Source organism: Lissotriton helveticus, chromosome 7 (genome assembly GCF_964261635.1).
Source record: "Lissotriton helveticus chromosome 7, aLisHel1.1, whole genome shotgun sequence".
Classification (NCBI taxonomy): domain Eukaryota; kingdom Metazoa; phylum Chordata; class Amphibia; order Caudata; family Salamandridae; genus Lissotriton; species Lissotriton helveticus.
In genome coordinates, this window is record NC_136068.1 from 598,623,716 (window position 1) to 598,645,505 (window position 21,790).

At 46.4% G+C, this 21,790-nt stretch overlaps 1 protein-coding gene across 7 annotated transcripts in view; it reads right to left on the reverse strand.

The window, feature by feature from the left end:
- Nucleotides 1-21,790, reverse strand: part of NSD1 (nuclear receptor binding SET domain protein 1) — a 1,209,044-nt gene that overhangs the window by 938,904 nt on the left and 248,350 nt on the right. For all 7 annotated transcript variants that reach the window (XM_078652779.1, XM_078652777.1, XM_078652781.1 and 4 more), the window contains one exon: nt 13,543-13,678. In XM_078652779.1, coding sequence (XP_078508905.1) covers nt 13,543-13,678 — 136 coding nt within the window. The remainder of the gene's footprint in view (nt 1-13,542; nt 13,679-21,790) is intronic.

A 21,790-nucleotide genomic window follows, 5' to 3' on the forward strand; every position in this document is an offset into this window, starting at 1 on the left:
GTGTGACAGACATTTTTTTTGCCAGCTGGATTTTATGAGCAAGTCGTACAGATATGGGAAGTGGTCTTTGAAGGTGAGCTGTGACTACTGGTAAGCACTTGGTGAAAACTGTGGGTGCGGTTGTTACTCCAAATGGGAGCACCTTGAACAGATAATGCTGCCCTGCTACCACGAACCTTGGGTATTTGCGATGAGCAGGATGTATAGGATATGGAAATAGGAGTACTTTAAGTCCAGAGTAGACAGGAAGTGGCCTTGTTGAATGAGTGGAAGTACTTATTGTAGAGTGACTATGTGAAATTGGTCTAATTAATATAGAGATTGAGTTCTCTGAGGTCCAGTATAGGTCTAAGAGATCCATCATTGTTGGGAATTAAGCAGTATAGAGAGAGTATATTCCGGTTCCTTGGTGTTCTAATGGGACTGGCTGTATTGCTACTTTTTCTAACAGAGATTGAACCTCTTTTTTTTGAAGGAAGGGTGAGATGTTTCCTGTGACATTGCATGTGATCTTGGAAAAATGTCTGGGGAAGAGTCTAAGTTCCAGGCAGTAACCATATTGGATAATTTGTAGGATCCATTTGTCTGAGGGGATGGTGTTCCAGACAGGGAGAAATTGAGAGAGACGTCTCCCGATAGAGTGGAATGACCGGAGGGTAGTGGAAGCAAGTCGCTGTTTGTTATTAGCGGGGAAAGTGCGTGTGGAGTTACCTCTGCCTCTTCCCTTACCATTGTTTCCTCTAAAATATCCTCTTGATGAGGACGATAGATTGTTGCCCTTGTAAGAGGAGATGGGATTTTCTCTGGTAACAGTTTTGGAACCACTCCTGTAAGAGGAGCAGCGAAAGGAACCTCTACTAGCAGGTAATTGCAAAGCCCCCATGGACTTTGCGACCTCAGTGTCCTTTCATTTTTTTCCAGCGAGGTGTCAACTGCTGGGCCAAATAGGTGTTCCTTGTCAAAAGTTTGATTAAGAATTGAGGCCTGTACCTCAGGTTTGAAACCAGATTTTCTTAACCATGCTTGTCTGCATAGCAACACGCTTGTGTTTACTGCAGGTGCTGCTGTGTCTGCTGCATCTAATGCACATTTGCTGGAGGGATTGGTAATGAGTTTTCCTTCTTGTATGAGATCATTTGCCTTAGCTTTATGCTCATCAGGCAGATATTGGATACATTTTTCCAACTCATCATAATGACCTCTATCATATGTGGCTAGCAACGCCTGAGCATTGGCAATGCACCAGTGATTAGCTGCCAGAGAAGCTACCCTTTTACCAGAGGCATCAATTAACTTGGGCTCTTAATCAGGAGGAGGGGCCTCAACTGTGTGAATTTGCTTTATTACGAGCATTAGAGACCATCAAAGAGTCTAAGGGCAGTTGGCCTTTGATGTAAGCAGGGTCAGTAGGTGCTGGTTTATATGTTTTCTCAACCCTGGGCATGATTATTCATGCCCCAACAGGGTTTTTGAAAACCTCATCTGCATGCTTAGGCATCCCCTTAAGCATTGGTAAAGTGTGTGTTGTTAGGTCTCGTCCTTTACCATTCCGAAGGAATGGGAAATGGCGAGAATTCAAGTGCTCGAACTGATTGTCAAACCACCGCATTTTTTCGTGGCGTTTTCTTCAAGTGCACGTGGCCACAGGCACTCGCTTTTGGCCCATACACTTTCATGGCCATCTGTTCCTCAATGTCCCTCCCACCCTTCGTTTGATCTTGCCGCGAAATGGCCCTCCCCCAGCACAGAGCGCGCATCGCGGCCGCACAGCACATCAAAGGGCTTCTCCCAGCGTGTGCTGTGCGGCTTCTCCTCCCCTAATTATGTGGCCGGCCGTACTTGTGTTTCCCGGCCGCTCTTGTATTTAATTAGCAGCAGCAGCATTTCTCCTGCGCCAGGCCACATCAAAGGCTCTGTGCCACTTTCACCCACACAGCAACACTTACAGACACACAACGCCACTCACACCCACGCAAGCCCACTATCATCCACGCAACGCCACTCACACACGCAACGCCACTCACACACGCAACGCCACTCACACGCGCAACGCCACTCACACGCGCAACGCCACTCACACGCGCAACGCCACTCACACGCGCAACGCCACTCACACGCGCAACGCCACTCACACGCGCAACGCCACTCACACATTGTGGGTGCAGATTGTGGGTGCAGACTGTGGGTGCAGACTGTGGGTGCAGACTGTGGGTGCAGATTGTGGGTGCAGATTGTGGGTGCAGATTGTGGGTGCAGATTGTGGGTGCAGATTGTGGGTGCAGATTGTGGGTGCAGATTGTGGGTGCAGATTGTGGGTGCAGATTGTGGGTGCAGATTGTGGGTGCAGATTGTGGGTGCAGATTGTGGGTGCAGATTGTGGGTGCAGATTGTGGGTGCAGATTGTGGGTGCAGATTCAGAGTGCAGATTCAGAGTGCAGATTGTGGGTGCAGATTGGGGGTGCAGATTGGGGGTGCAGATTGGGGGTGCAGATTGGGGGTGCAGATTGTGGGTGCAGATTGTGGGTGCAGATTGTGGGTGCAGATTGTGGGTGCAGATTGAGGGTGCAGATTGAGGGTGCAGATTGAGGGTGCAGATTGAGGGTGCAGATTGTGGGTGCAGATTGTGGGTGCAGATTGTGGGTGCAGATTGTGGGTGCAGATTGTGGGTGCAGATTCAGAGTGCAGATTGTGGGTGCAGATTGTGGGTGCAGATTCAGAGTGCAGATTGTGGGTGCAGATTGTGGGTGCAGATTGTGGGTGCAGATTGTGGGTGCAGATTGTGGGTGCAGATTCAGAGTGCAGATTCAGAGAAAACTCAGCAGCACCACCACCATTGCAATGCAATAGGTCTCGTTTTAACGCAAATTTAAGCTATAGGCCTTGTAAATGACAAAGCCTTTTATTTATGTTCCAAAAACCAGAACGCAAAAATAAAGGGCATTATCATTTACAATGCTAATAGTTCAGACTCGCGTTATTGCGAGACCTATTGCATTTCCAATGCTTGTTTTTTGAATGGAGCTTAATGTCTCAAATAAGAAGTCCTCCTTTAAAGTTTCTTTATGTAATCCCACCCTATGAAAGTGAGCAGCCCTATTAAGAAGCATAATATAACCTATATTGTAATCAGGAGGTAATGGCCTAAATGGATACAAATCAGGGTCAGTGTCAGTGTGTGGATCAGTATTATAATCCACCCATTGATCAGCATCTTGTGGCCTGTTGTCATCCTCATCCCCATCCCCCTCATCCTGTGGGTCAGGTGATGGTGGTAAATTAGTGGGGGTAATAAGTAGGTGAGGATTAGTAGTTGAAGGGGGTGGAATATCAGGTGGTGATGGGTTTGTACCCATATTCCTTTTCTTAAGAGGTATAGGATATTCATCCTTATGAGCAAATTTCCTTTTTTCAGGTAATTTGGCATGAATATGTCCAGCATCTGGGTTGATAACCAGTTCTTTTTGTTTCGGCGGAACACCAGACCGAAAATCTTTTGTTGGAGTCTTTTTCTTTAGTTGTAGTTTTCGGCGTCAAGAGTTTCGGCTCCTAACTCTTCGGCACTGAAGATTTAGGCTTGAAAAAAGATGAAGGATGGACATGCTTGGTTTTCGGCACCAAGGATTTCGGTTCGGTGCCGCTAGGGGGCCGACTAGATCCCAAGCTGGAAGGCTTTTGTTTGTGTTGTGGCGCTGGGCCCGTGGGCTGAAAAACAGGTTAAGGAAGGACCAGAGTCTTCTTAGGTTTTCGTTGTTGGAGCAAAGGGGTTCCTGTACTCACGGTATGCTGACCCGGTGTAACTTGCTTCTCTTCTTCCATGTAGGAGTCGACTTCGGACACGGAAACATGATCATCTTCCTTAGCTCCTTGAGCGCATTCTTGGTCGGAATCTTCTCCCAAGATGTCTGGTACGGAGCCGCCTTGTTGTTGCCTTTCGTGACGTCGAGCCCGATGGTCACGGAACGTCTACTTCGATCGAAATGATCGCCACGCGTCGCAGTCGTTTTCCGGGGACAGAGATTGCAAACTTCGTGCAGGTCGGTGCGCGGAAACTTGGCGCGACACCCGGGACAAAGCTTGAATGAAGTCCCTTACATCGACTGCTAGCGAGCCCCGAGCGGGTAGGCTCAACAGCCCTCCACGAGTTTTCCGATCATAGATTCGAGGTTCGAGACGATATGCGGAGAATAGAAAACGCGATCAAGAAACAATACCTTCGAGGGTAGGGGATTGCGCGTAGAAGGGAACCGGAGAAACGGTGTCGAACCGGAGCGCAGCAATTCACATCCGAACCCGATGGCGGAAAAAACTATCTAACAATAGAGTCAATGCCCATGCGCACGGTCACCGAAAGGAGGAGTCACCTACCTTGTGACTGGAAAAGACTTCTTTGAACAAAAACAAAGTGCAAACATCCGGACCCACACTAGATGGCGGGCTATGCACAGCATGTGATCTACAGCCCACATGCCTTGAACAGGTGGTTTCACAGTTTCTAAAACGTCTGTGATGCATTCAAGAGAATAATTTCCCTTCTCAGATAAATACGTTCTTGTAAAAGACCATATTAACATTTCGGCTTTGCACCTCTAATCCAATGCCGAAATCCCACCAGTCACATATCCCCTCAAAAACAGGCCAATGAGGACTTACCCAATACATATCATGGTAAATAAAAGGCGCTTTGATTTAATTGTTTACCACTGACTTGCCATATTGCACAATCGCACTGGCCTTTTCTTGTGCTACTTTGCCAAATTATGGAAAGGCTCTTAATCCTCCCATTGTTAATACATATACCTGATGAGAAGTGAAACTAGAGATAAGACTCCTTATCAACCCTGCAGCAAAAGTGTTTTTTTTATATCTTTTACATGCTAATTATAAATGAGTCAGACAATGCATGAGAATGAATGTTTAAGGGAATGTATTATGAAGGTTGACACGTGTACTCAATACTAAAATGTACTACCCCTGCTATCACTAGTTTCTTGAAAAAATCTGAGATTGCAACAGTAAAAATAACATTTTAAAAAGTTCACGCAGGTTAGTTTAGTAACATGGGTCTTTTTTAGGTCTCGCCTGAGCCAACGCATGCGCTGAACTGCGAGACATTCAGTTAGTGGGCATTAAAAAGCCCTGACCTCAGCTTTTTGGGTGGCATAGAGCGTGCTGTTACGCGCACATTGACGGGCAGAGGCACCATCTGGCTTTCCTCTCTCGTCATGGTGCGCGCACATTGCACACCACTCGCCAGACATGCCTCTTTCTAAAAAAAAAATTTTTAGACTTGCAGCGCAAGGCTCACGCGCTTGTTAAACATGGCTGTCGCTTGCCTTTCTTTTCTATGTTTAACAAGCGCAAGACACGCGTGCTAGTTTTAGTTGTCTCCAGGTGTTCACTCACTTGCTATATGATAGTGTATGTTGTGGAAGGTCGCGAGTCCCTAGCCAACTATGCTCTGCGAAAGTTCAATGTATGTTTTTGTTTCAGAGAACAATTTGGCTGTGGCCTGAAAGCATGAAGCATGAGCGACCCTTGACCTTGCTGGTAGGTCGCTCCCCCACCACACAGCTCCGCCTGTGTGTCCTGACCCTGCCCCAGCTGCAGAAGTTGAGGCCCTCCTCCACCCGCAGGCTACCACCTGCGCCTCATCCCTGGTGGACAGTGGTAAGCCTTAGGTTTGTATTACTGTTGCGGTCTGTCTGTCTTCCCTGTACTGCCCATACGGTCTTCTGGTTTCTGTGACCGCTGTTGCCAGTCTCCCCCCTGTGCCTGCATTCTTATCTGTGCCCGTTCTCTCGACTTTTGCTCCCCTGATTGCACTCGTTTTTCTTGCCTTTGCTCCCCTGATTGTACCCGTTTTTCTTGCCTTCTGCTCCCCTGATTGTACTCGTATTTCTTGCCTCTATGCCACCCGTTTCCCCCGTTTTTTGTGACCTTTCTGCCCTTTCTTGGGACCTTTGTGCCTCTGTGCCACTCGTTTCCCCCCGTTTTTTGTGACCTTTCTGCCCTTTCATCTGACCTTCCTGCCTCTGTGCCACTCGTTTCCCCCCATTTTCTGTGACCTTTTCTGCCCTTTCTCGTGACCTTTCTGCCTCAGTGCCACTCGTTTCCCCCCGTTTTTGTGACCTTTCTTGTGACCCTTCTGCCTCTGTGCCACTCGTTTCTCCTGTTTTTTGTGACCTTTTCTGCCCTTTCTTGTGACCTTTGTGCCTCTGTGCCACACGTTTCCCCCCGTTTTTTGACTTTTCTGCGCTTTTTTGTGACCTTTGACCCTGCTTGCAGGCAAGTCGCCCCACGCCGCTGCTCGTCACCTGACTGCCTGGTTCCTGCCTCCTTGTTTCCTGGGTTTTTCTCTCCCCTCTTCCCTGTGCCCCAGTTCCCCCTCGTCGCTCCCGATCCGACTCTTTCCCGTCGCTGCATCCCTGCGCCCCCCCTGCAAACCCATTTGCCTCCCCACTCCCGCCTCCCAGCTGCTTCTCCCTCCTAAGCCAACTCATATGCAGGCCGAGAAGCAGCCGCGCAGCGGGCGCACGGCACCCCTTCGTGCCTGGACCACGCCCAGCGCCAGAACCCCTGGACCCCACGAACGCCACAACACCAGAATCGACTACGACGCCAGCACCCTCCACGCACTCAACGCCGACCAAAACCACACCTGCTTCCAGGCCGCCCGAAACAGACCCACTGACCCTTCTCCTGCCACACCTGCAGCTTCACCAGTGACAGAACCTCCAAGGACTGGACCCATCCACCTCCGCTGCATACTCCTCAACACCCGCTCCGCACGCAAACACGCTGTCGAGCTCTGGGATCTGCTCGACACCTTCACCCCAGACGTGGCCTTCCTGACCGAGACCTGGTGGAACGACTCCTCGGCGCCCGACATCGCCATAGCCATCCCGGACGGCTACAAGATCACCCGCAGGGATCGCGCCAACGGAATCGGAGGAGGAATAGCCATCGTCCACAAGTCCACCCTCAAGGTCACCACCCACGCAGACGACACCATCAACACCGCCGAACACCTTCACTTCCGGATCCACACCGACCCCAACACCACCCTCAGAGGAACACTCATCTACAGACCCCCCGGACCCTGGGCTCAATTCAGCGACTCCATCGCCGATCTCGCCAGCACCCACGCACTCGCCTCCAAGGACTACATCCTCCTCGGGGACCTGAACTTCCACCTCGAGAACAACAACGACGCCAACTCCGCCACCCTGTTCGCCGACCTCGCCAACCTGGGCCTCAGACAACTCGTCACCGCACCAACCCACGCCGCCGGCCACACGTTGGATCCCGTCTTCTCCACAGGCTCCCACGTCGCCTTCGACCACACCACTGAACTCCACTGGACAGACCACCGCTGTATCCATTTCACCATCAAGAAACCAACCACGCACCACCGCACTCAACAGCTGGAGCAAAGTCACCGAAGACCAGCTGATCACCTCCCTTGCCAAGAACCCACCGCCTGACCTCCTGGTCCAACGTCAACGACGACAAGACACGCAAGGTCATGAACTCCATTCACTCAGGATCTCTGTCTGACCCGTGCCCACACCACATATTCAACAAAGCAGACGCAGCCATTGCACCCCAACGGAAGGTCATCAACATCTCCTTCGAAACAGCGACATTCCCGGAAAGCTGGAAGCACGCGGAAATCAACGCCCTCCTCAAGAAGCCCAAAGTGGACCCCAAGGACCTCAAAAACTTCCGGCCCATCTCCCTGCTCCCGTTCCCGGCAAAGGTCATCGAGAAAATCGTTAACGTGCAACTGTCCCGCCACCTCGAAGACAACAACATCTTCGACCCGTCCCAGTCCGGATTCAGACGAAATCACAGCACCGAGACAGCACTCATCGCCGCCACAGACGACATCAGGCGCCAACTAGACAACAGCGAAACATCAGCCCTCATCCTCCTGGACCTGTCAGCCGCCTTCCACACGGTCTGCCATCACACTTTAAAGACACGCCTCCTAGAAGTCAGAATCCAAGAGAAGGCTCTTGACTGGACCACCTCCTTCCTCTCCGGCAGAACCCAGAGCGTCCGCCTCCCACCTTTACGATCCGAAGCCACCGACATCATCTGCAGCGTCCCCCAGGGCTCATCCCTCAGCCCAACGCTGTTTAACGTCTACATGGCCCCCCTCGGAGAAGTGGCCCGCCATCACGACCTAAACATCATCTCCTACGCTGACGACACCCAGCTCATCCTCTCCCTCACCAAGGACCCACACACCGCCAAAACCAACCTCCACGAGGGAATGAAGGCCGTCGCCGATTGGATGAGGAGCAGCCGTCTGAAGCTGAACTCGGACAAGACGGAGGTCCTCATCCTCGGACCCACCCCCTCAGCCTGGGACAACTCCTGGTGGCCGACCACACTGGGAACAGCACCAACACCCACCGACCATGCACGCAATCTAGGATTCATCCTCAACTCCTCCCTCTCCATGTCTAAGCAGGTCAACACCGTCTCCTCCTCATGCTACAACACCCTCCGCATGCTCCGCAGGATCTACAAGTGGATCCCGACCGAAACAAGAAGAACGGTGACACAGCCCCTCGTCAGCAGCAGACTGGACTACGGCAGCGCACTCTACCCAGGAATCCCAGCCAAACACCTACGACGACTAAAACGCATCCAAAACGCCTCCGCCCGACTGATCGTCAACGTCCCCAGCCGCAGCCACATAACCCCCCACCTGAGAGACCTACACTGGCTCCCCGTTGACAAGAGAACACAAAGCACTCCACAACGCCGGACCAGCCTACCTGAACAGCAGACTCAGCTTCCACACCCCCACCCGCCAGCTCCGCTCCGCCAGCCTCGCCCTTGCCGTTGTCCCCCGCATCCAACGAACGACCTCCGGCGGCAAATTCTTCTCCTACCTCGCCGCCAAGACCTGGAACAGCCTCCCTACCCACATACGGCAGACCCAAGACCTACTCGCCTTCAGAAGACTCCTCAAGACCTGGCTCTTTGAGCAGTAGCAGCACCCCCCACCTCCCCTCAGGGCCTTGGGACCCTCACGGGTAAGTAGCGCGCTTTACAAGTACTCTGATTGATTGAACGTCCTCTGGCTGCCAGCTCGCCCCACCCCCTCCCACTTACACACCAACACGCGCATGCACTCCCTATCCGTTCTCTCTTGATCAAAGCCAGGGGGTTTATGACCCAGTGCCATCCCTTTTCCCTCCGGGATGGGTCATAATAGCTCGGAGACGTGCCGTAACCCTTCCCCTCCGGGGCATTCTGTTACTTTATAGCTAGCTCTCTGCCCGAAAGTGAGTCCTTATGGCCACACAGCCTGACCTCCTCCCTTGAACTTAAATTGATGTCCCCGCGGAGATTAATTAGTACACCCCTCGGCCCCCGCCCGCATCCTCCATAGCTCTCGTACGGCCATGCCATCTCTTCTCTATTTCGCCACTCTGACCTCGCCTTTCAACAATTTCTTGAAACTTTCTCCAATATTCCTTCAAACCAGGGCTTTAAGTGGCCACCGTAATTAGGGATTCTACTCCCAAGCACACGTTTTTAGTAAAAACGGTTTCCCTATTAATAATACATGTATATATTAATTCGTTGACACTTTAGACAGTATTTCTTATTGATTTTCTTTTTTTTACGCTTTATTCAGATTTTTTCAGCAACAGCCAACGCGTTTCGTCGCAACAGGGTGTGATCCTGCGACTTTCTCAAGGCTATTATGTCCAGAAATATATTTTGTAAGTGCGGTGATACTTCCGACCCACACAGGGGTTCTGATGGTTGCAGTAGTCGCTAGATGTGTGCAAATTTCTTTGAAAATTCAGTCCAATTAGACCACCAATACTCTCATTGTTCTTGGGTCGCCATGCAGAGTGCTGCTAAGACTTCCGAGCTTTCAACCTGTCCCGTGTACGGTATGTGAGCTCCCGGAATACATGTATTATTAATAGGGAAACCCTGTTTTACTAAAAACGTGTGCTTGGGAGTAGAATTTGTATTTTGAGAGATGTTCTCTTGCCTCGTGGAGTTAAGTGGTTCTCCACACCTTAGAGCACCGTTAAGTTAATTCCTGAACCAACACTTATTTAGTGCGAATTTTACCTTAAGGCGCCAGAATCCCTATACGCCCAACCACGTCAATAAATCACCGTAATTAGGGGCATACTTAAAAACACGTAAACTAAAAAATCTGCGCTTAGCACAGTGTGCCACCCGACTTGTATTTTGCTGTTTCTGTCATTGCATCCAGATATATGATAAAAGTAACATTGTACCTACAACAGTCACCACTATTGGCTTTGTCAATGGTTGATAGTTGCATAAGATAAATAAGCAGTAACTTTGGCTTGTACATAACATTGAAAAAGCTTAAAATTCAAGCCCTGGTGACACCACGACAATGTTGCTGATCATGAGTTTCAAAATGAGAAGGGAAATCCAGAGAGAAAATGATTCTTTAAAGGATTTCCTTTCCCCTACAACGCTCCCCTGGCATGTCGTCATGCTGTAACTTCTCCACTAGTGAGAAGTGAACAGTGTGAGCACGCGCACATCGATGTGCATGCAGTCACTGCAGTCACTGCAGTCTGGAAAAAAAAGGCCCGCCTGTGCCAGGGCACAAAACAGGGCCCGCTAGAGACCCGTTTCGAGGCCTCTTTAAAACCAGCATTGGCATAACCAATAGGTCTCGCCTTTGGGGCTTTATAAGTATTTAGTTATGCAGCACAATATCCTTTGTGCAACAACATCAACTGTTGCATGGCTAAACACTTATAAGGTCCCAAAGGCGAGACCGATTGGCTATGCCAATGCTTGTCTTTTATATATCAGGCGGTGGTACTTTAGTGGCTCTTCAACCACTTTTCTACAATTCAGGGCATCCAATGTTAAGTTCACTAGCAGACTGCAAGACCAAGAAACCTAGCTTTAATGCTTTTGGCAAATGCATTCTGTTAGTATTCATCGGGGGACCACAAGGCAGACAGAGTCCACCAGGGCCTAAACATGCCACTGGTGTCCTGTGGCTGTAGTAACATGGCTGTGCAAACAAAATAGCCCAACAACAACCGCTACTACACATGGCTCTTTGGGTAGTGAGGGCAAGCAGTTACAGGCTTCTAAGGGATATAGTGTGTGCGGTGATCAAGCCCAGCATTCAACAAGGAGACGCAATAATTCCAATAATGAGTGGAGTGTTCAACTTTACAAATAAATTAATTTCACCGTTCTACAACATACTACACAATCCAATGCATTTTGCACTATAGGCTTCATGGATGCAATTCGGCGTTTGAGAACTACATTTTCTCAGAGTCCTCCATAAACTGGACCTTCCCTCCCACCACCCTGCCCCCTAAATTGCTGGTAAATCAGTACATGGCATAAACCAAGCACTGATACAGCCTCTTCTTAATCATAGTCAACTGTGCAGTCATTGATCAATCTCACTCAGTTGTGATACTGGGATAGCATGTTCACGTTCTTTGCAGTCTCTTGTAGGTTCAGTCGGCACGTCTCCACATCTACTGTGGGGGTCACACTGAATAACAACATTTCTGGGCCATAACAGAAAGCCAGGTGCAGGCCATGCCTCTTGGCACGCCTGCCCAGCTCAGTCTTTAAGTCCATAGAGTTGGCACAGGTGCAAATACAGCTATGGTGGCCTCCAATGAATGTGGTAAGGTAACCCTACATGTGCTTAAGACTGTCCCAGCCCAGATCGGACTACAGGTGATCAGGGCAGTTGTGGTCCATACTGGACCAGGTGTAAATGAGACCTCGACCAGGTACACAACTTATCGCGGTAGTTAGTGCCCCTATTCGGGTCTACCATAATAACAGCAGTTGCCGTGCTGATTCGGGCCTCCGATAAAAAGGCAATTCAAGCTGTGAATGGAATTACACCAATCATGCATCTGCAGCCCTAAAATAGTCTCGTATGATCATGCAGTTTCAGAGCCAGACCAGGCCCCCCATGATCCCTGCAGTTACATCCTTGAATCAATCCTATGGTGATCATGCAGTAGTAGCCCTGGTCCGAGCCTGCAAGCATCCCACTGTTACAGCCCAAACTGAGCTAACGATGATTAGGACAGTTGCTGTTCCTGCCAGAAAACCGGATGGTAGACCCGAGGGAACCAGCTGACCAATCGCATCCTATCTTGGTCTTGTGCAGCCAGCTATCTCTGGTCATCCCAAACAAGCCACTTTTCCTTTCAATCCCTTCTTTATTGTATTAAATATTTTTGACTCTGCATACTTTACAAACATGAGGCTCTCATAATTGAGATAACAAAATCAAATAAATACTTTTAGATATTATTTGCTTTCACGTATGCTTATAATACAATATTTTCCAGTGTCATTCATGGGAATGAACAATCAGTACAACATATATATTATCCAAAAAATGAAAAAACATTATCCACCATGCAATCACGTTAGCCAGATATTCATACAGTTCTGTGTAGATGTTGCAGCAATTTACAAAATAGGATGCATTATGTTGGTTGACTAATGTTCAAATCAGATTGTGAACATTGCCTATAATCAATCATCATTAACGAAGTAGAAAATCTAATAAAAATTACTGACTTGTTTTCATTCGGCTGCACAAAATGGAAATAGGAGTAAAATGCCCTTAAAAACTTTAAAAAGCAACACGTTCTTGAAAATCTGAGAAGAGGTTCACAGAATTAAAGCTTCCAATTACAACTTATTATGTACAAGTGGATCTAGCCCAAAAGGCTCATCACATAAATGGCGTGCCGTTACTTCAGGAGAAGAAACGAATTAGCATAGCGCTTGTTGGCTTACTCCGCATACTATAAACTCCAGTAAAAAGACAACTAATGAAAACGTTGGAGACTAGCAACATCACATATTTGTGTTCAACAACAGTCCGAATTGTAGCCATTCTGGAAGTTTTACAACTGCAATACATTTCTAAAGCACAAAGCTCATTATGCTTTTTTTGATTTCTGAAATTACTGAACGTTACCAACAACCACTTGCTAGCCGCACTACCAAAAACAGTAACTACTAAAAGAATCAGTACAGCACTCAAATTAGATACCTCTTTAATTCGGCAATGTATAACATATGAATTTGTTAAAGATCAAAAGGTAGCAACAGTAACAGGTCGTGAATGTTATTGTAAGCATTACTTAACAGGTCCTAGACTCATTGATGTAATCAAACGTTCAAAAGTGAATTTTAAATCCGGACACCAAAAAAACCATAAAAAACCCTATAGTAATGCAACAGTGAAGGAATGGAATGTGCATGTATCTCCGTATACTACTGAAGCTTTAAAAACTTTACATAATACAATTGGAAAGACCTGCAGTATTAAGCAGAAATAGCATGAATATAAACATTTTTTTTTAAACTATGAGGTTTTTTAAGCTAAATAAACCCGTGCATGCTGTAATTGAATCTAGAGTAACATGGCAAGGTTTCAAGAGGTATGCAAACAACGAGAGGCTCCAGCATTAAACAGTAAAGCAGCCATATCATTTATCATCAACATACCTTTCATTGTTGAGTGGCTGTTCATCTGTGGATTGAAACACACTCTGCAGCCCCACCAGGGGCGCCGTAAGACCTTTGCCCAAACAACGTCACCAACTTGATGCTTGACAGGGATAAGCTTCTTTTTAGCTTCATGCTTGAGAAATACAATACAAATGGGATTATAAACATCCATCCACGTGCACATTTATCCTTTCATTCTCCAATAATGAAAAATAACCAGATAAGGAGTATGGGGGTTATGTTTTGCGTAATTAAATTAATCTAAGCTCTACAACCATGTCAGAATACGATTTAATAACATTTGTTAATTTTCTTAAATTTTACATTGGTCCGCTGGCTAAATTTATTGTAATGTTTTCATACACCGTTACAAACTATCTATGGACTATCCAAATTTTAAAACACTAAACATACACAATTTTGCAATCATAAATATGTATTTTTCTTTTCATTCAAAAACTAATTACAGTTTAAAGAGAAGATATTTTGGCACAAAACGAGGTTATCACTTCCAACGTACTAAAATATCAACACGCAAAATCTTTTTTCTGAAAGTGACTTACAAATGCATGTAGTTTAGAAAGTAAGAGATTTGCAAGGACATGGGATACAAAATGGCCTCCTCATTCTTGACACGCTTTGCATTGGTGTGACAAGGTTCCAAATAATTCCTTTTATAAAAGCTTCAAAACAATTATATCATGCATTAAGAGGCCAATTACTTTCTCATAACAGATTTTGAGCCTTCGGTAGCTGTGTGCATACACCTAAACAAAAATATAAAGACATTAAATAAACTTGTCTGACACTGGGGTCAGGAACTTTGCTAAAAATATCTCTGAAGTTTATAACAGTGTACCGGCCTGCCATTTGTTGAGAGCAAAATACATTTTATCCCTTCTTCATAAGAGTTTACCGTCGTTTTTTATTTTATACAGCAATGTGTTTGAAAAACATAATTTACTCAATGACTGTAAATCTATGGAAAATCATGGGCAAGAACAGGTGTTGCAGTAGGGAAGCCCATGTAACAGAACGAAGGCTCCTCAAAATTTTACAAAAAAGTAGTATAATTCGAACTGTCCAGAGTGAAAAAAGTGTGCTCGTTGCTCCTGTGATTCACACAATTCTATTGCAAAGTACAAACCTTGAAAAGGAAAAAAATAAAAGAACATGACTCAAGTTAAGCCCTCTATAAGGTCATCCTCCTAATAAAAAGTCAGTTACAACCCTGAGAAGTGTGTGTACAAAGTTCATGTGCCGAACGTTGATAGCATTTCTACCTACATGAAGACATAGATCATCCCAACAAAGTTACAGAAAAGCTAGGGGATAGAGTAAAAGAAAACAAGCAATGGCATAGTCAATAGGTCTCGCCTTTGGGACCTTCTAAGTGTTTTGCCAGAGCTATTGGCTTTGTTAATGTGTTTAAGCTATGTTGTAGAGCACCTGTGACTGCCTGTTTAGTAGTAAAATATTGCAATAGTTGGTGGTTAGAGGGGCTCCTACAGCTTTGGGCCCCAGTGTCACTACACCTGCTGCACCATCTAAATAACGGTACAAAAGGGGGTGGTGATGGACGGAGCATCTGAACCAATCAAACACTCACACCCAGTCAAAAGATCTGGGTTTAATCCATCACCGTTCTTTAGCCCAATCTGCCACCCCAGTTCAGACATGGCTATATGCAAATCAGTCTGACCCTGTGCCTCATGGGAACAGTCCAGCCCGAATTGCCAAGCCATGCCTTCCCTGGACCGGAAACAAGCTTCCGAGGACCGGTTTCTGGCATTACAGCCGTCTTCAGCCCGGCTTGCTTGAATCCAGTGGCAAAGTGAGTAAGGGACTCACGTCTGAGCATACCCTGCCACACTTATGGCGGCCAAAAGCGGTACAAAAGGGGGTGGTGATGGCACAGGGTCAGACTGATTTGCATATAGCCATGTCTGAACTGGGATGGAAGAGTGGGCTAAAGAACGGTGATGGGCTAAAGAACGGTGATGGATTAAACCCAGATCTTTTGACTGGGTGGGAGTGTTTGATTGGTTCAGATGGTCCGTCCATCACCACCCCCTTTTGTAACGCTTTTGGCCGCCATAAGTGTGGCAGGGTATGCTCAGACATCAGTCCCTTGCTCACTTTGCCACTGGGTTCAAGCAAGCCGGGCTGAAGACGGCTGTAATGCCAGAAACCGGTCCTCGGAAGCTTGTTTCCGGTCCAGGGAAGGCATGGCTTGGCAGTTCGGGCTGGACTGTTCCCATGAGGCACAGGGTCAGACTGATTTGCATTTAGCCATGTCTGAACTGGGGTGGCAGAGTGTGCTAAAGAACGGTGATGGATTAAACCCAGATCTTTTGACTGGGTGTGAGTGTTTGATTGGTTCAGATGCTCCGTCGATTACCACCCCCTTTTGTAGCGCACCATCTAAATAAAGCCTCTTTCAACTGCAAGGTAACTGCAATTTGACTGCCCGTTTAGTAGTAAAATATAGCAATATTAGGTGTTTAGATGAGTTCTGACAACTTTTTGGCCCAGTATCATTGCACATGCTGCACCATTCAAATAAATATAAAAACAAGAGTGATTAATACCCTGTTTAACAGTACACAATGTATTAACCTGAGAAAGATGAAAGGTGGAGATGGCCCACCAGATTTTGAAATTGCTTTCTGAATGAGGGAGAAAGAGAAAGGGGACATGCCATTGAAAGAGAGAGAGAGAGAGAAAAACTGGAGTATGCTTCGATAGAGTATTCTAGAATTTACAAGAATTAGTAATAATCAGCAGAGGCAAAAGACACTGAAAATAACATTCTGAAGTACGAACTTGATCTTGACAATCACTCAACTTTTCATCAATCAGGATCCCTTTCAGGGCCTGTGAATACATGATTGCTGAAAACATTTTAATCAAGGATGCCCCACATTTCTACTCATGTGGAGAATCGCATTACACGCACAATGATTTAGCAGTCACTGTAGGCGCACCTGAGGAATCGCATACCTGGCGCCGAGTAATTGCAGTCCGCAACACACGGTGCTTAGTAGTCTACGCAGAACTCGTCTGATTTTAACAGCGAATGGTCAATTGCAAAATATTTGTTATTCTTCTGCAAAACGAGAAAGGGCTGCTGCGGAGCCGGCACAAAGAATGCACACACAGCAGGCAAAGATGTCCGGATGATATTACATGGATGGGTGTAAACAGGACTTTGGACTGTGCTGGCTTGTATTTTATTTTGTCTTTCGTCGTCCAAATTCACTCTTGAGCATATTAAAAGTGGCAGCCGAATGATGTGCCACCGCAACCATGTAACATACCTCCTTTACAACTCAGCTTTAAAGAAAAGCATTGCTGAGGCTTGGTAAAGGTTTGTACAATACGCAAAGATAAATAACATACCGCAACAGAGCTCAAAGTGGAGCGACTGAAAGAAACAAGCACAGCACAAAAGTGAAAGCGACCGTGAGACAGGTAAATGTAAACGAGTGCAGCCACGCTAATTATAAACAGATGGCCCCTGCGCGCCGCTGCTCGCTCCCGCAAGGTGGATGCCGTGGGAGTCAACATTTTAAGAAAAGGGTGGGACTTGTACCAGTTCTTGGCCAATTGCATGCTTTCTTTTCTGAAAGACAAAGGCAAAGGCCAATACAATTACTGCAACAACAAAAAAAAGCCACACGCATGCGTTTCAGAAAAGTGCAGACCGATTCCAAGAGACCATCTCCTAGAGCAGCACATGCGGGCTGTGCTAGGCTCAACCTAAAAAGGAAAGAAACGTGTGAGCCAGTCAAAGACAACATCTAATTATTAACTCCCTTAGTGGCATTCTTAGGATCCATTGTTCTATTACATTTGATGGCCCTTAGTGCATGGGTGAATATTATTTAATTTAAAAGTGTTTAAAGCACACAGCTACACCAAGGTGTTTCCCGGCGCTAAAAGTCAGGCAGGAAACCAGCAGAACCAGCAGCTCAGAACAGCCATATTTTCAGCTGCCTTCTGAAAATCGATAGTGCGGGGTATTGTTTTAGCTTTTCCGGTAAGGAGGTTCAATAACTTAGGGCCCTGATAGACAAAGGAACGCCTTCCCATACGCGACTGTTTTAACTATGGGGATCACACACAGGGACGGCCCACTAGAGCAAAGAGTCCTAAAGGTTGATATGGTTTGACAAAGTCCTGAAGGTACTGTGGACCAGCCCCTGCTCTACCTCTATGCATGTAATGTATGCTTGATCCCATCACGATTTTTTGATAATACCAGCTTACAAGTTCAAATTATGCCACTGATGCAGAGGTCTCGACGCTCAAGAGCTATGCATGTAATTGAAAGGAATGCAATACTATTAAATGTGCTGATACAAGGCCCAACTCTATCCCAGTACCCAGAGGTATGCCTGCTTGGGCTGGTACATTCTGCGAGCTTGGTCAGTTCTATAGAATTCCATCAGGGAAATTTTCAATGTAGCGAAGCACGAATATCTCGACCGATGTGCGTGGTCTCAGAGTGCCTTTACAAAGAGAACATTTCTATTTAAATCAGGAAAAAACACTGATTAAGTGACATCTGACGTTGACATGTTATCAATGTTATTACTTTTAAATAATTTAAGAAGGTAGTAAGAATTTTTATCTGGGTCAACATGGTGGAAGCTCAGTAGAAGAGATCCGTCCCACACCCACTCAGCTTGTAACATCCTACCAACCAGAGAAGCGGTCAGTTGCAGCAACAAGCAATTTTGTTGCTGTTCTGACCTGTATAAAGAATGCAGCACCAGTAGATCGCCAGAGACACGATCGTCCTCTGCAACCGCTACGCCAGATCACGAGCAGAGTGCAGCCAGCCGAGATGAAGGTGGGCACCAGCGTGCCCGGGATCTTGCTAGCAACAATGGCAGAGGCAGATGGGAGATAAGAGGTGGATAGGCTTCCCTATCTGAGGCGGCCACACATCTGCTCCAGATAGCCTCACAGAACACCATGGATAGGATGACCTGAGGAGCCAATGTTGCGAAGTCAGGAGGATGGGCTTGAAGTACTGAGACGGTGAGGCAGTTAGGCTCTTGGTCAGAAAGAAGATAAGAGTCCCACACCTGTCCTAAGGAAGAAGACAGAACAGACTTGGCAAGAGACCTTGAGTGTAGTTAATGGCTGCTCTGAAAGGAAGGGCAAAAAGAGACTGAAAGCCTTTGGGCAACACGACCAGGGCTTACCTTGTGCGAATGCAATGGACAGTGGACATAGTGGATTAAAGTAATCAGAGTCTAGCTGCTTGAGCCTTACCCTCCCCCTTCTCAAATACCCCTACTTTGTCTGGGACTCAGGGGGCTGATTAGACACGAATATCCAAGGGTCAGGAAGCAAATCTCTAAACGCTATGAACTCTAGAGCAAACAAATATTTATGTGTGCGCCAACTTCCTTAATGAAGACTACTACAATGTAAAGTCCTATTTAGGTGAACGGATTCCCATCACTCACCATTAGGTGACATGCTTCATCATCTGGGTCTCCTCATTGATGTCACTCTGGTGACACTAAGGGCTACAACCTCATCAGAAGGATGGGGGAGCCCGAGGATGTTTTATGGGAGTAGCCAAAGAGAAACTGAGCTCCTGTCTAAACTACCAGATGAGGGCGATAGAGTTATGTGGGTAAAGAATGCAGTGCACAATGATGAGGTGATGTGTGAATTTAAAATTGACCTATGAGAAAACCTGCCTTTATTAATGTCTCTCACAGATCAAAATAAATACAGTGCAAACGACAGTTTGTTGCAAATAAATGTCTGTTTCTAAAAAAGGGGTCAACGTGTTTCAGCACATATGGAAATCTTTTTATCAAATGCCTTCTTCAGGACCACTACTCTGTTGCTACTGCAAATTTGCAAAAAATTATATACAAAGAATATAAAAGGATATTTGTCAATACAAGTACACTAGAAACGGTTGGAACAGTTACAACCGAATCACCTGCAATCAGGAATGTACAGTCCTTCCTCTGCAAATCCCATACAGCTGACGGTTTCCGAAATGCATGAGGAGGATACCTCACCTCACCTGGCTGCGGCTCAAGAAACAAGCATTTACAATGCAATAGGTCTCGCATTATTAAAGTTGGAGCTATTGGCATTGTAAATGACAATGTTTTTTATTCATTGTTTTTAAAACCTGCAATCGGTGCATAAACACGCACTTTGAACAAATATTCCTTGCTTACGATGAGCAAAGTTGGCAGTAAAAGAGACTGCCAGCCTTGCTTCTCATAAGCATGGACTATAAGTACAAAGTGCTTGTTTACGCACCGATGCAAATGAATAAAAGGCATTGTCATTTACAAATGCCAATAGCTCAAACTTTAATAATGCGTGACCTATTGCATTGTAAATGCTTGTTAGTGAGTGGTAACAACGTATTCATCTCTTTCCTGCACCTCAAAAAGTCTGCGTGCTAATGCCAGCCTTTCATTCGAAGGATAAAACGAGTTTGCAGCAGGTATAGTGCTAACAAAACGACTTCACAACAGATGTAGCACCAAAAAGTGTGTATTCAAGTGCACGTGCCGTGCAATCAAACATCTATATATACATACACACATAATACATCACTGCCTTTTTTGAGCTTGTAAAATGAGCCGTGCCGTCGCCGAAATATGAAAGGAGATATTGTTTAAACAGCGTCTCTTTTCCGAACTCATTATTTTCAACATCCTCTTACGTAGACGCACCGGAAGTAGAGCCCCCTTCGGTTCCGGTGTCAGTGCACCCCTCTCCTCGTTGCTTCTAGGAGCAGAGCCGTCATTGCCACAGGCTACGCTGGCATTCCATGTGTGCGTTGGTAAATAGTGGCTACCATTCACAGTGCAAAGGCACAAATTTTATCAAGGTGAAAGGCGGAGGGCAATGGGATCCGAACTCATTTAAAAATGTCCCTCAGATTAAATTGAGAGGAGAATAAAAGTTTGAGATGGAAAACGAAGTCTAACCAACTCAAAAGCGCAAACCTTTAAACTCGGCAGAAAAGATGAAAAGCTGAGCCGTCGAAGGATTTTTAGCCACTGCTTAAAAACCCTTTTATTTTCAAGAGAGGAAGGAAAGATACCTGGCGGGAAGGGAGGTGGAGAAGGGCAGTGTGCGAACGAATGTGAAAAGCCCTCAATTCATCTTTATGATAAGAAATGAAGAAATGCTACAAGATAAGCAGGGATGCTACATTACATGGGCGGTGGGGGGGCTGTCTTGGTCAGAGGTGGGGGCTGGCTTGGTCGGAGGCGGGGGGGACTGGCTTGGTCGCAGGCGGGGAGGCACTCATAGTGGCGCGAGGAAAATGCCATTGTGCTGGAGGCTTGCAAGGGAGACAGGAGATGGGCACAGCGCGTGCCTGTAGTGGTGAATGCGCGTGTTCACCGATCCGAGCTGCAGCCTGCGCGTGCCCATCTCCTGTCTCCTTGAAAGCATAGCCGCTGACTATAGGTCTCGCAGCTAGACAGCGCTTCGCGCTGTATCGCTAGTGCGAGACGTAAAAAGGAGGCACCGCTCTTCCAGTCGGGAGCACTGCACTTTCCCTATGTTTAAAACACCACTACATAATATAGAGCACAGCAATCTCTACATTCAATATTGGTTTCACTATTAAACACGGCGCACAACCAATGTAAATATGTAGGGGATGTGCTTTAAAGGAAAAACAATTCTGGTTCCAGTCGCAATCCCAATGCTTAATTTGTAACCTTACAACTGCCGGGGCTTTTATTAGGCATCAGCTTAAGACAACATTATTCTGTTGTTTAGCCTGCCTAACAGGCAGCACACAATTTGTATTAATGGGAAGTGAATGTGCTTTTAAGGACAAAGCTTCTAACTGTACGAGCTCGGAAACCAGGGTCCATTCTCAAAAGTTGCTAAATAGGGTGTGCTTTTCAACAAAGCATTTAATTTCCCTACACACAATAAAACTACACTTGTCCTGGACTGCAGATAAAGTATTTCTGTTGAAGTTCCCAAATGTGAGACCTATTGGCTAGATTTTAAGACTAAATTTTTTTGGGGCACTTCGTGATCTTTCGACTTGGAAAGATTCTGGAAGCACAAGGACAAAATACATGATTTCCATAACGTTAAAATCCGATATTGCTTTGGAAAGAAAGATCCACGAAATAATGGTGCAACACTGTACATACAGCACATGTGCATATTAAACTTGAACCTCAATAATCCTTCTAATTAATTCACTTTATTTGTTTTC